We start from the raw sequence: 13,405 nt of genomic DNA on the forward strand, positions 1-13,405 counted from the left end.
CCCCCAAGCTCATAAACCCAGCTCCGCTCTATGCTGGCTCTGTCTTACCCCCGTCAGAGCTCTCTTTACCCCTGCATCATTGCAGCCGGTCAGGCTGCAACCATCAACCCGGGCTACTCGGCTCACCCACAGAGCTCCTGCTCCTGTGGCTGCCAGAGGGGAACTGCTTCTTTAGGCCCTGGCCTGGGCTGCTTATAAAGGCCCAGCCCTGCCCCCCTCCTGGCCAGCTGACCAACATTAGCTGCCCTGGTAACCCTCACCTGTGCTGCCCTATTAATTGGCAGCTGTCCTTATTACTGTTGCTAGTAGCGAGCACCCTAGTGTTCTGCTACACACCTTTCCCCTTAAGTTTTTCACCATCATCAGGAGCGGGGCGCGCAAGTGCCCTGCGACACTCAGCAACAGGCAGATATATGCACTAGGCCAGGCATTGACAGTGTTTTTGGTTGGAGTGTCAAGAACACCCCAACCCTGACCCATGCCTTGACTTGGTATGCCAGGGCAGACTATGGGGGAGCTACCAGAAGCCAAGTCCTTGTTGCTGATGGTGGAAGCACACACGCCTCTGGGTGGCTGGTGGAGGAGAGGGAGGGGCCAGGGTTGCACTGCCCCGTGCCCTGAGGCATACATGCAGTTGCTGCCACCAGGGAGCTGGTGCTGGGGCTCCAGAGTCCAATGTAGCTGGTTGAAGCCTGTCAGCCACCTTATGCACTGACACAGAGCCCAGTGTAACTGTTTGCAGCCTCCTGGATGCAGCTGGCCCAGACTCTGGGCAACTGCTGCCAACCACAGAGCCCAGGCCGCCTGCTAAGGAGAGCCTGGGGCAGCTACAGCCAATGAACATTTTGTTACCATGCAGATAGTCAACACCTTGCAAAAGAAAGGTGAGGAAAAAGCTGACCACCTGATGTACCAGGAAGAAGCAGGAGTTGTTCCAGATATTAAAAAGGACAACACTGAAGAAACCAGGATGGCTGGAAACAGGTAAGAATGCAAAAAAATGATTCCAATAAGAGTCTTAAGCCAGCAAGGAGTATGAAGGATGGTAAAAAGAAATAAAGAGACACCCAGAGAGTATTCCAAAGTTGCTACAAAAGATCAGACTTTGGAAGCACCAAGTTGCCTAACTGCCAGATCTCCCCAATACTACACTCTGGTAAGTAACCATTTGCGTATTGCATTCTTTAGTTGTTGTTTTTTTCAAACGAAGAAAATAATATTTCCTCTCTCATAAGACATTAGGTAAAAAACTTTATTTTGAATTTCAAAGTCTTTGGTTAAATGAATACTTCCCACAACCTATTTCCATAACTTTTAATTCATTCTCATGACGTGGAAATAAACAGCTGGTTTTGGAGCTCTACCTCCAATTCAAAATTGTTCTTTATAATATAAACAAAGAGAAACCTTGGCCCCAATCAGGCAACCTGATCCTGATGCTCACGAATCATCATTCTCCATCTGACAGAAGTCCTCATAGACTCAAAGATGTGAGGGGGTTGTATTGTACAACTGAGGGCACTCTTCATTTAGCCTGTATTTCCAGGAGCTTTAGGAATTTCCACTTCCTTGGGCTTGGATTGTTTTTTTGACTTCTTATGAAGTCTTGCATTGAAAAGCTTGTGTTCTATCAAACACACCTCCTCATGGATAAGAGAAACATCTACCCTTAGAAGGAAGGAGAAGAGGTTTAGGATGAACTGGTAGCTCTTTGAAAAGTCTCCTTCTTTATAGTGTGCCAGATGCCCACATACCCTAAATAACAAAAAAGGAAGAAAGAAAACAGTATCATAAGTACAGCTTAAATTACAGGTTTGTCTTGTTGGCATATACTTCATAGAAATCATTTGAAAAAAAAAATTAAAGCAAAACACCAACATTTCATTAGTGCCATCAGAAGTATTATGTTCTATAACTGCATTCCTGAGAGAGAATCTCACTGGAGTAATCCTTCATAAGAAGGGGGTAGACCAAGACTAGGACAAGTTGCAGTCCTAGGTAGGGTGATGATTTGTATTATTATAGTGTCTTAGAATTACAAATCATGCAGCAGGAACCCACTGCAAAAACTGAACAAAAAATGTTCCCTGTTTTTGAGAACTTGCAATTTGAAGTATAATACAACAAATAACAGATAAACCTAGAAATACCAGGAATGAATGAGATAATATCACATAACGTGAAAAACAGCAGTTACAACACAGCAGCAACCTGTTAAGTTTTATGTAGATATCACTGCAGAGGAGGAATATAAGAAAGATAATGATGGAGTTTTGTTGATATTGACTGATAACCCCCAAGCATGAGAGAAGACCACATGGAAGAAAGCATGAAGGTGCCTGTTTGCAAATCTAAACTGTGTGTGATGGAGGCCAATGTCTTGGGCTGAGTGAAAGATGACTGAGTATAGAGAGAGTGTAGAGGGTCTGGTAAGTGAAGAATGGTAACAGTGCGTACTCCACATGCCCCAAAGCAAGCACTCAATGGTGTTAAATAAGGTCAACCATTTAGGGTCAACCATAACAAACCATTTTTTTGTTTTGCTTTGGACTGATCCAAAATCAACATCTTGAATTTTGTGAACTGGAAAAAATAAAGTTTGTAGGCCCTTTTTAATAAAGCAAAAGTTTAGATCCATGGTCCCCAGTCCCCAATCTTTACTGGTTCAAGGGCAATAACACTGTGCAAGTAACATGCTGTGGTCCATATCATGCTTGCTCTCCTTGTGCAATTTCAATTTAAAAACTTTCTAATTTTCTATAGAAGCCATATTGGAGGGTCTCAAGCAAAATGCCAGTTGTTTGCTATGAGTTTGGGACCTATCCCATGAGTCACAAGAGGAGATAGGCACCATTCACAAAATGAGAGAAGGAGATGGTGAGTCCCATTATATTCTACACCCTGGTGTCCAGGATGTTAACAATGAAGTCACTCCACTCCAACCAAATGAACAAGGAAATATTTTATTAAAAAGTAGAACTGCTTGAAATAGAGAAACTGAAAGAGACCTAATTAAGCATACCTTACCTACAAGACCAGTGATTAGAACATTCTTCTGGGAGGCAAAATCTTTGCTCAAATCCCTACAATGAGTCATGCTGGAGAAGGAATCTGAATCTGTTCCCTAGCTCCAAGGGAAGATGCCTAACTTACGGGTTCTGGGGTCCAAGAAAGAAGGACCATAAGACTACTACCTTGTCCTCACTGTTTTTTTATGTGTTACCTCTTGTGAATCTACCGATTTTTTTTTTTTTTTTTTTTTTAGATTGTACATTTAAAGAATATCCAAAACTTCATTTTGACATTTCCATATATTTTTCTTTACTTTTTTGGCCAAAAAAGAGTATTCACTGACTGTAACCCAAAAGTAGGAAGAGTTTTAGTCAACCTGAAACTGATTTTCCTGACAATACACTTCTGGCTAAGAAAAGATCTGCCCAGACTAACTCCTAACTAAACCTCATATCTTCCACAATTCTGCAGCTGCAGACTGTGAGACAATCTAGCTGTCAAATCTGATGTTTCAATTCTACAAAAACCTTTAATTTTTGCACTTAAGGGGGAAGAAAACATTTAAAAGCTGAATAGAATGGAGAAAATAGAGGTATTTTTCATAATCTGCAGACAGCTCCAAAGGGGTGTGATCTGCAGTTATTCATCATGTCTGTTTTAATTTTGAGCCTATCAGCAACAACTACATGGCAACATAATACATTGCCATATATATTTAGCAGAAACATTCAATTAATGCAATTCTTGTTAGTGGTGGATATATGGCGGTGAGTGGGAAGCCACATGTTGCTAGGTTAGGTGTTCCAGTTTCCAAAAAAAGTCCTCTCTACTCTACTGTCCTTAGGCTACTACTTTACACTATAAATTTGAATAATATTTTCTTTGTAGAGTCAATTTTTACAATAACTTGTTACTGTATAGATGACAAATCTGCATGTATTTAAGTACTAATACTTTAAAACAGGATTAGATAACATAGTGGTACACTATCTTTTATAACTTATAGTTCATAAATGAAAATATCTGTAAGAGATATGCAAAATATTAAGGGTTAGATAAGACCACAGTGATAATTAAATTAAATATGTGCACAAGAAAACAGGAGGGTGCAGCATTACATTTACACACATCAAAACAGCCCAAAGGAAGACTCTTCAGGTACATTAAAAAAAAGCAGGAAAAAATGTGCTTTACCAGAAGAAGCAGTGCATTAGTTCAACCTGGCTCTGCAGCACCTGTACAGACAGGTTCTTCAGTGGAGTTTTTGGTGATTTTCTCTAACGCTGAGTCAATTGGCTATTAGATAAAAGTGCCAAAAAGGCCCCACTAAAGCACCTGATCGATACAGATGTTGGGTGAGCTGGGTCCAACTAATGTGATGCCTCTTCTGGGCATGTGCTGGGCTCAGCATGGGAGCACAAGGAGTTTAAAGTGACATTTTTGTGGGGTTTTTGACATATGTAAGCAGCCTATATGTTTTGCTCTTGCAAGCACAATCTGGGCCTTTTGAAGAGTCCTGTTCTCAAAATGTGCTGGGAAAATATCAAAATACAGTATTTTACGGTAATTTAGTTGCAGACTGAAACATAGTTAAACTGAAGCTACAAAAGCACTTATTTAATATGAACTGGAGTTAGAGCTTTCATAAAGATGTAAAAAAAGTGTGCTTAATGGCTATGAGAGTCGATTATTTTCACATATGTTAGTGTGAAAAACCTCTCCATTTAAAGTTTATATTTAGGTATATACTTTCATATGCAGCAGGCTAATCTAATGTAAAATACAATCATCTAATGTGTATAAGATGTATTCACATTGGAATGAACTGGATTCTCCTCTTTGTAAGAATCCAGTCATACAAAGGAATGTACTTAAACACAATAAAAGCTCTTGTAATATAATACTATGTTTACATTATTCCAACCTATTCCAGTTACAGAGAATTTGCAAAAAAGCAGCATGAAAATATATACAAATGCGCAAGACAGCAAAGTCTGTACACACTTTAGAGTAATTTTCAGTTAGAATACTAAATTCAATTGATTTTACAAAACAAAGGATAATTAGTGTAAGGCTATTAATACTAGATTAATATTAATCATACTATTAGTGTGATAGCATTAAAAACAATTAAAAGTTTACTTCAGTATAAAGGTATATAGGCATGAAGTAGAATTCAATTTAATGCAGCTATATCTCAACTTTACTTCCAACTAATAACACAGCAGAAGCCCAGAACTGTGATTTCAAACTGGTCTTTAATGTCTGTTTCCCTTTTCTACTGTCACCCAGATTCACTGGCCAAATACAAATGTGGCTTGCTTTTCACAGTATATAACTCAGGGATAGAACGGTAAGCTGACTTATATCCACCAAGTCACTCACCCTGTTCACAGAATGAAGAGTTTCACAGTAAGAGAGAAACATGACTTCAGATGTAAGTTCCAGTTCCTATCCCAAGGTGCAAAAAGTACTGAATTCTTATATTCTGTTGTTAGGTCTTCTGTACTTTGAGAAATGTAGCCTATCCAGCATTCAAATATGTTGGCAGGTTTTACCAGGATAGAGTCCTACACCTATACAGAGTCCCAACTAACTTCAGTAAGATGTATCAGCAATCTCTAAGCAAGAGTGAAACTACTTGCACAGTTACAGAACTATGACACGATTGGAATGACAGAGACTTGGTGGAAGCTTGCGTGCCTGAAGCACTGTCATGGATGGGTACAAACTGTTCAGGAAAGACAGGCAGGGGAGAAGAGGAGGAGGAGTTGCACTGTATGTAAAAGAGCTGTATGATTGCTTAGAGCTTTAGTATGAAACTGGAGCTAGGACTGTTGAAAATCTCTGGGTTAAGGCTAGAGGGGACAGCAACATGGGGGATGTCATGGTTGGTGTCTCCTACAGACCACCCAACCAGGAGGATGAGGTAGATGAGGCTTTCTTCAGACAACTAGCAGAAGTTTCCTGACCACAGCCCCTGGTTCTCATAGGGGACTTTAATCACCCTAACATCTGCTGGGATGGCAACTTGGGCAGAAGTGACCACAAAATGATCAAGTTCAGGATCCTGACAAAAGGAAGAAAAGAGAGCAGCAGAGTATTGACCCTAGACTTCAGAAAAGCAAACTTTGACTCACTCAGGGAACTGGTGGGCAGGTTCCCCTGGAAGGCCAGTCTGAGGGAGAAAAGAGTCCAGGAGAACTGGTTGTATTTTTAAAGAAACTTTACTAAGGGCACAGGAACAAACCATCCTGCACTGAGGACAGAACAATCCCATGCACCAATACAGGCTTGGAACCAAGTGGCTAAGCAGCAGCTCTGCAGAAAAGGATCTGGGGGTTACAATGTACAATAAGATGGATATGAATCAACAGAGTGTCCTTGATCCCAAGAAAACTAACAGCATACTGAGTTGCATTAGTAGGCGCACTGCCAGCAGATCAAGGGAAGTGATTATTCTGCTCTATTCAGCAATGGTGAGGCCAAATCTGGAGCACCGTGTCCAATTTTGGTCCCCCCACTATAGAAAGGATATGGATAAGTTAGAGAGAATCCAGCAGAGGGCAACGAAAATGGTTAGGGGGTGGGGGGACATGACTTCTAAGGAGAGGCAGAGAAAACTGGGCTTATTTAGTCTGCAGAAGAGAAGAGTGAGGGAGAATTTAATAGCAGCCTTCAACTTTCTGAAGGGTGGTTCCAAAGAAGGAGCTGGACCGTTCTCAGTGGTGACAAATGACAGAACAGAAGCAACAGTCTCAAGTTGTAGAAAGGGAGGTTTAGGGTGGATATTAGGAAGAACTTGCTCACTAGGAAGGTGGTAAAGCACTGGAACAGGTTACCTAGAGAAGTGGTGGAATCTCCATCCTTGGAGGTTTTTAGACCTGGCTGGACAAAGATTTGGTTGGGATGATATAGTTGGGGATGGTCCTGCTTTGAGCAGGGGTTTGGACTAGATGACCTTCTGAAGTCCCTTCCAACTGTAATTTTCTATGGTTCTACTGAAACATATTAGCAGCAAAATGTAGGCAGACACCAAAATCATTCATAAACAGCTTTGCCAAGTTATCTTACACACAAACTATAATTTCCTTTACTATTTAAAGTACTACATTCTTGAAAGAAATAATTGTCTCAATAAGTTGTGTGGCTATTTTGGATTATATTCCAATAGAAAGTAAGATGTCAAATTCAATTTCACTTGTGACCAAAATCAGGATTTGGGAACAATTCTTCAGTAAAGACAGACATTAGATGAGCGGGATAAATGTGTTTCCTTTTTCTAGTCTTCTCAACCACTGTTGCAAGAGATATTCTGACTAATATGCTTTAAATAAAATGGCCATTTTTATTTGTTAAATCAATCTCTCCCCCAGTCCACACAGTTTTTCTGAAATACCTGTCGGAAATATTCATTGCTTATAAAGCTGAATGCAAGATCCTAAAATCGACATGATTGTTTGATTAAGGTCAGGACAACTGAAACTCATTGCATTAGGGATACAGTTTGTTCTAAATTAAACATTTTTTCCAAACATTTTGGTAACTCCTTCTATTCTCTTGAGAGTGACTGTATGACGGCTTAATCTGTGACATAAAGGAAAAGAGGGCATATTTCTCCTTAACCTTTTCTTTTACCATGCAGTTCAGGATGATGATTTTGTTCCATCAGCTTTTTTAACTTTTTGTGAAACTCAATCACTTTGTATCCTATAATAGATCTCTTTAAACCCCATGACCAATCTGCACACACACAAGCACAGAGAGCATAACACATAATTATATCACTGGCTAATGCACAGCTGTGTACCTATCTTACCCCTTAACGTATTTCATTTTATAGAAATAAAATACCATATATATATACGGGCTTAGTTTGTCTGTCAGTCTGTAATGCTCTTGGAGCACACTGATTGGCTGTCTCGGCAGCCAATCACAATGCTTACTGAAACAACCAGAGTGTTCCACACAGATGATCAGATGTGGAGGGGGGAGGGGTGGTGGAGTGCAGCTGGATGCGGAGCACTGGGATGGGGGGAGATGCAGGGGGGCATGGTGTGCAGCTGGATGCAGAGCAGCAGCAGCACGGGCTGGTGGCGGTTGCATGCAAGCCCTGCCCCCGGGAGGCAGCAGCAGCGCAGGGTGGTGGAGTGTGGCGCTCCATTCCCGCCTGCCCCATCATTCTTGATGGGCAATTTACACGTGTGTGTGTGTGTGTGTGTACACACACATAAAAATAATATAAACATATAAGGTATAATATTAAAATAAGGTATTTTATTTTGAAATAAACACCTAAAATAATAGGTATGTATACACACACACACACACACACATCCATATTATATACACACATATATGTATAGTGTGAGAGAGAGAAATATAGACATATATAGTAGGAGAGCATTTTTCGTAAACATTTAACTGTTTTGTATAACAATATAATAGTTCACAACAAAAGCCAAATACCTACTTTTTGTTACATAGTTTGACTGTACAAAGCCAGTATTCAGGGTTCATGGGTCTATGCAAATTGCCTTTTTCTTGCAAAAATCCCTCCAGGCTATGCCCATGAAAACAACTTCCATCTGGGTTTTCTTCATCCCAGGTTAACTGGAAACTTGAAGGGCTTTGCTTTTCAGTTACTTGAGGGGAATCTGTCAGTGCGCCAAACTGCCTTTGTAAGCTCAGTATCATTTCTGTACAAATAGAAACAAAAGCCTTAGCCACAAGAAATCTTCATAGTTGGTAGGGCTGGAAGGGAATGAGCAGATCATTAAGTCTGACCCCCTGCCATGGCAGGAAAGAGTACTGAGGTCAAACGACCCTGGCTAGGTGATTATCTAGCCTCCTTTTGAAGATGCCCAGGGTAGGAGCCAGCACCACTTCCCTTGGAAGTTGGTTCCAGATCCTAGCCGTCCTGACTGAAGTAGTGCTTCCTGATGTCTAGCCTGAACCTACTTTCAATCAACTTATGGCCTTTATTCCTAGTTATTCTGGGTAGTGCTCGGGGGAACAGGGCCTCTTCTGTTCCCCCCTGATAAGTTCACCTTTCTCCACATACACAATTTATCTTTTCAACATAACACAATAAAATTATATTTGGAGCTGATTTACAAAGAAATGGAATTTATCTCTGTATGATATAGAAACAGACTCTAAAAGGTTTATTTACTCTCTTCTTTACCTTCTTCCTTCTCCTCTATCCTTTCTAATTGAAGAGCTCCCATCATATAGAAACAAATAATTGCTAAGTGTGATAAGTGTGTTACCTTGCACTTCATATTGTTAAATTTCATATAATTTCCAGTCCCTCTGGATCATCCCAATCTTCCTATTTGATATCCCTATTCTCCTATGCACTGACAATGTTTCTTAAATTTGTATTGCCTGCAAATGTTATTAGCACCCACCTACATGTTGTGCCAACATCATTAATGAAAATATTACATAAGGTCAGTCCCAGGACTGTTTTTTGTGAAATTCTAGTAGCAACTTCCATCCAGCCTTGTACTTTCCTTTTTGACACAATCCATTGTCATCTCCCTTTGAGCCAGGCCCTTACTCATCTTGCAGTTCTTGTACTAAACTCCATCTTCTCTAGCTTAATTAATAATTTTCCATGTGGACTGTGGCACCATATCAATTACATTCCCTTTGCCTAGAAACCAGTCCTGTAATATTATGCCAAGACAGGCTCGTATAATTCAAACTAAAACCTCTGCTTGTCTCTGACTTTCTTGTAAATGTTGATCTTGAGCTGACAGCCTGATGTGTTTAAAACAAAGCTCTTACTCAGCTATCTTGCACACTTTCCCAGCTACCACCTTCCTTTATCACTGGAAGCAAGACTCTCATCCTGCCTGTCATTCATAACCTCAGCATCATCTTCAGCTCTGTCTAGATTGACTGAATTAAAACACAGATTAAAATATAAAAACAGCAAACAGGAAATCCTGCCTTTAAATCACTGGGTTTAATCTTGATTTGCATCTGCATTTTACTTTCTTAAAGAAAGGCTGATTCTCATTGCTTGGCAGCCAGTAAAACATGACTGCCTCCAATAGTAAGGGATTGAGGCAAAGGCCCAGGAAGTTCCTTCCAGTCCTACGTTCCTAAGAGAAGAGGATACCCACAACAGAAAGAAGATGGGAAAACAAATTCACTAACACTGAGAGAAGCATCAGTGAGATGAAAGGAGATCTAAGAGGGAATGGAGATGTAGAAGGCAAGTGAGGATAAGATTTTAAGAAAAGAGCTTGGGCTGGTTGACTGTCAGAGCAGTAGGTCAAGGAAGGTGATATTGGAGCACAGGTTCTGAGTCCTGGTTAAAGGAAGTTTTTTAGAGACTTTGGAAAAAGTAGTTTTAGTTGTTTGCCAGATTGGAGGGGAACTCCAGACACTGACTGAGCAATCAATGAGCTCAGAGATGAAAGAAAGAAGGGTCAGTAGTAGAAGAGACAAGTAGAGTCGGGACTGATTTTCTTGTCATATTTTCCCCCAGGGACACAGAAAATTAAAGCATGTTCTTATTGTAAGGGAAAGAGCCAAGGTTCACTCACGTCTTTTCTTTAAAGTGGCAGCTTTTTGTTTGGCTGAGTAGAATAGTGGTGTTTCACATTTCCACAGACACCTACAAGTAAAAGAAATATACAATGCAAAGGTTAGCACAATTGTATCTAAACAATTTAAAGGGGTAGAAATTTCTTAAGAGTCCTGCTAGTGGTATAAAGATATTTTTGGAAAACCTAAAATAAAATATTTTAATTTTATTTTTAAATAACATTTTCATTTAAATTTTAAAAAATATTTTGTCCTGATTTGTGTGCGTTTTCATTGTGTATATAGAGGTGATTGAATAATAGCTCAAAATGAAGTCTTACTCTTGTATATTTCAGGGGAGGGGGTGTCTGGGGGTATGGGTGGATATGGGGCTTGTGGGGGGTTGTAGGTGTGTGTGTGTGTGTATGTGGGGTTGTGTTGATGTGGGTGGCAGCATATGGGGGTTTGTGGGGATGAGTGGGTGTGTGCATGTGTGGGTATGGGATTTGAGGGAGGCTGGGGGTGTGTGCAGGTATGTGCACGTAACAGTGAGCAGGGCTCCCCTCAGAGGCATGCGTGGGGTGTGAAGTTTATGGAGGTGTGCAGGGGACAGCATGCATGGGTGCAGTGCTTGTGAGATATGTGATTGTGTGTGGGAGGGTGTGGTAGTGGGGTTTGTGGGGGAGGGTTTGGGGGTATGGCGGGGTGGGCATGGGAGCCCCCCAAACCTGGTCAGCATTTGCCCCCATCCCACAATAACCCAGAGCCCGCACACCCTGAGGCATCTCCCTGCCACCGCCAACAGCATGCAGCCCCAGCCTGCTCTGCACCACCAGGCCATGGCATGTCCTACCACCCCGGCCATGCAGCGGGGATGAGGTGGTCCCGCAGCTGGATTGCCTTTCTAAGCAGCCCTGGCGGCAGTGGCTCCTTCCAGCAAAATATGGCCCACAGGCCGAATCTGGCCCATGGAGGGGCTTTGTCCAGCCCACAGCGGGTCTCTTGGTCCCATATGGCTCAGGTACTGCCCGGCTGTGGCACCTCTGGCCACCCCGAGCAAGCAGCGGGGGTGGACCTGGGGCGGCTCCACGGCTGGACTGCCTTTCTAGGCAGTCCAGACAACGGTAGCTCTTTCTGGCTGCTGCTGGCCCCAGCCCTGCAGTTGCCAGCAGGGACCCATGCGCGCAGCCCCACCCCAGCACACCCCGTGTCTCCTCTGGACTAGCCCATCCACACTGAGTGGCAGTGGCGGCTGCTGGGCAGCAACTTAGTCAGTGCAGGGGAGAGGCGGCCCCCCGCCCTCACTGTTGCCAGGCATATCTTGCTGCAGCCACCTGAAGCCTGCACTGTGCCAGGCTGCCCTGCATCTCTGTGACCATCACCGCTGTTCAGGCTGCCTGTCACTGTTGCCCCACTGGGCAGCCCAGAGGCAGCAGTGACATGGTGGAGATGCAGGGCAGGCCGGCGCAGTGCAGGCTCTGGGTGGTTGCAGCAAGAACTGCCTGGCAGCAGTGAAGGGGAGGGGTTGCTTTTCCCCAGCGCCAAGCAACAGTTTCAGCCTGGCAGCTACCACTGTTGTTTAGCCTGAACACGAGAGTCCAGAGGAGGCGTGGAGCATGCCAGTTTGGGGCTATGTGAGCAGGTCCCCACCAGTACCACAGGGCTGGGGCCAGCAGTGGCAGTAGCCAGGAGCCACCGCCACCTGGGCTGCCTAGAAAGGCAGTCCAGCTGTGGATCTGCCTCAGCCCTGCTGCATGCCCAGGGGCAGCAGGACGTGCCAAGGCCAGTTGGTGCCTGGGCCAGGTGGGACCAGGGGACCCGCTGTGGGGCACACAAAGCCCCTCCACAGGCCAGATTCAGCCTGCGGGCCATATTTTGCTCACCCCTGCCTAAGATCAATGGGAAATGGGAGGCACTAAGAAGTAACATACCTGGCACGCTCTTCAGCCAATTTCTTTTGCTCTATATCCATACATGTCTTTACTACCTTGTACCACTTTCTGAAATCAAACCATAGGCGGCCTACAGAAACATCCCAAAATGTAGTTTGTGAACAAATGATAACAACACAAAAAAGGATAATGCAAAGGACACTTTAGAAAGTTTTGCAAAAGACCTCAGAAAATTTATCTTAATTTTCTATTTTTCCAATAGAAACATTTAAAATGTATTTAAAATGTAAATCACTATTATATATGAGTTTAAAAATGAATTTATTTAGCCCAGACTCTTAAAACTTAGACTTGACTAAAATTATTTTCACTATGCTAAAAAGGCAGCCAAATTGCCAGATCTGGTCTTAATAGTCTTTGTGCTGATCAGTATGGAAGTAGAAAACCTGACAGAAGTCCCTATGCACAATCATCGCCTTTCCTTTGCCCATGTAAAAGGTTAGAACAGAGACAGAACAATGTAGATGTCCTTTGTAGTGTTTGGAACAAAGGGACATTTGGAATAAGATCTACAACAAGTACTAAAAGAATGAACCAGCAACTTCTAAAGGCAGTGCAACCTGTTAATAATCGAGCAACAACATTGTGACATATGCTAGCAGGCAGTTGTGTTGTTTCCATTCTTGGAATAACATGCATTTCAACCTTTCAAGAGAAATGTGAAACAAATGTGGTAATTACTATCTAAGCACTGAAGAGACATTTGTGTACTGCTGGCAATAAAATACAGTGGTAATTTTAAGTGAACAATGTAAAAGTCTTCTAAATAATGTAAAAACTGTGTCCACATGCTTCAGACTTTATGCTCACAAATTGACACAATCTCTCTTTGCTTTTTCGTTTATTAGGCCCTTGTGTGCTCATCTAAAATGTAAAAAACATAAAAATAAAAAAAAAAA

The 13,405-nt window shown here is 42.3% G+C and overlaps 1 protein-coding gene across 1 annotated transcript in view; it reads right to left on the reverse strand.

The window, feature by feature from the left end:
* Positions 1-1,231: 1,231 nt before the first annotated feature.
* The window catches only part of TAF1B (TATA-box binding protein associated factor, RNA polymerase I subunit B), a 53,000-nt gene continuing 40,826 nt past the window's right edge, over positions 1,232-13,405 (reverse strand). The window contains exons 13-15 of the mRNA XM_019538140.1: positions 10,575-10,645; positions 8,486-8,711; positions 1,232-1,755 (exon numbers count right to left, since the gene is read on the reverse strand). Of these exons, the coding sequence (XP_019393685.1) occupies positions 1,530-1,755; positions 8,486-8,711; positions 10,575-10,645 (523 nt within the window). The 3' untranslated portion in view covers positions 1,232-1,529. The remainder of the gene's footprint in view (positions 1,756-8,485; positions 8,712-10,574; positions 10,646-13,405) is intronic.

Source organism: Crocodylus porosus, unplaced genomic scaffold (genome assembly GCF_001723895.1).
Source record: "Crocodylus porosus isolate Cpor-Errol unplaced genomic scaffold, CroPor_comp1, whole genome shotgun sequence".
NCBI lineage: Eukaryota > Metazoa > Chordata > Crocodylia > Crocodylidae > Crocodylus > Crocodylus porosus.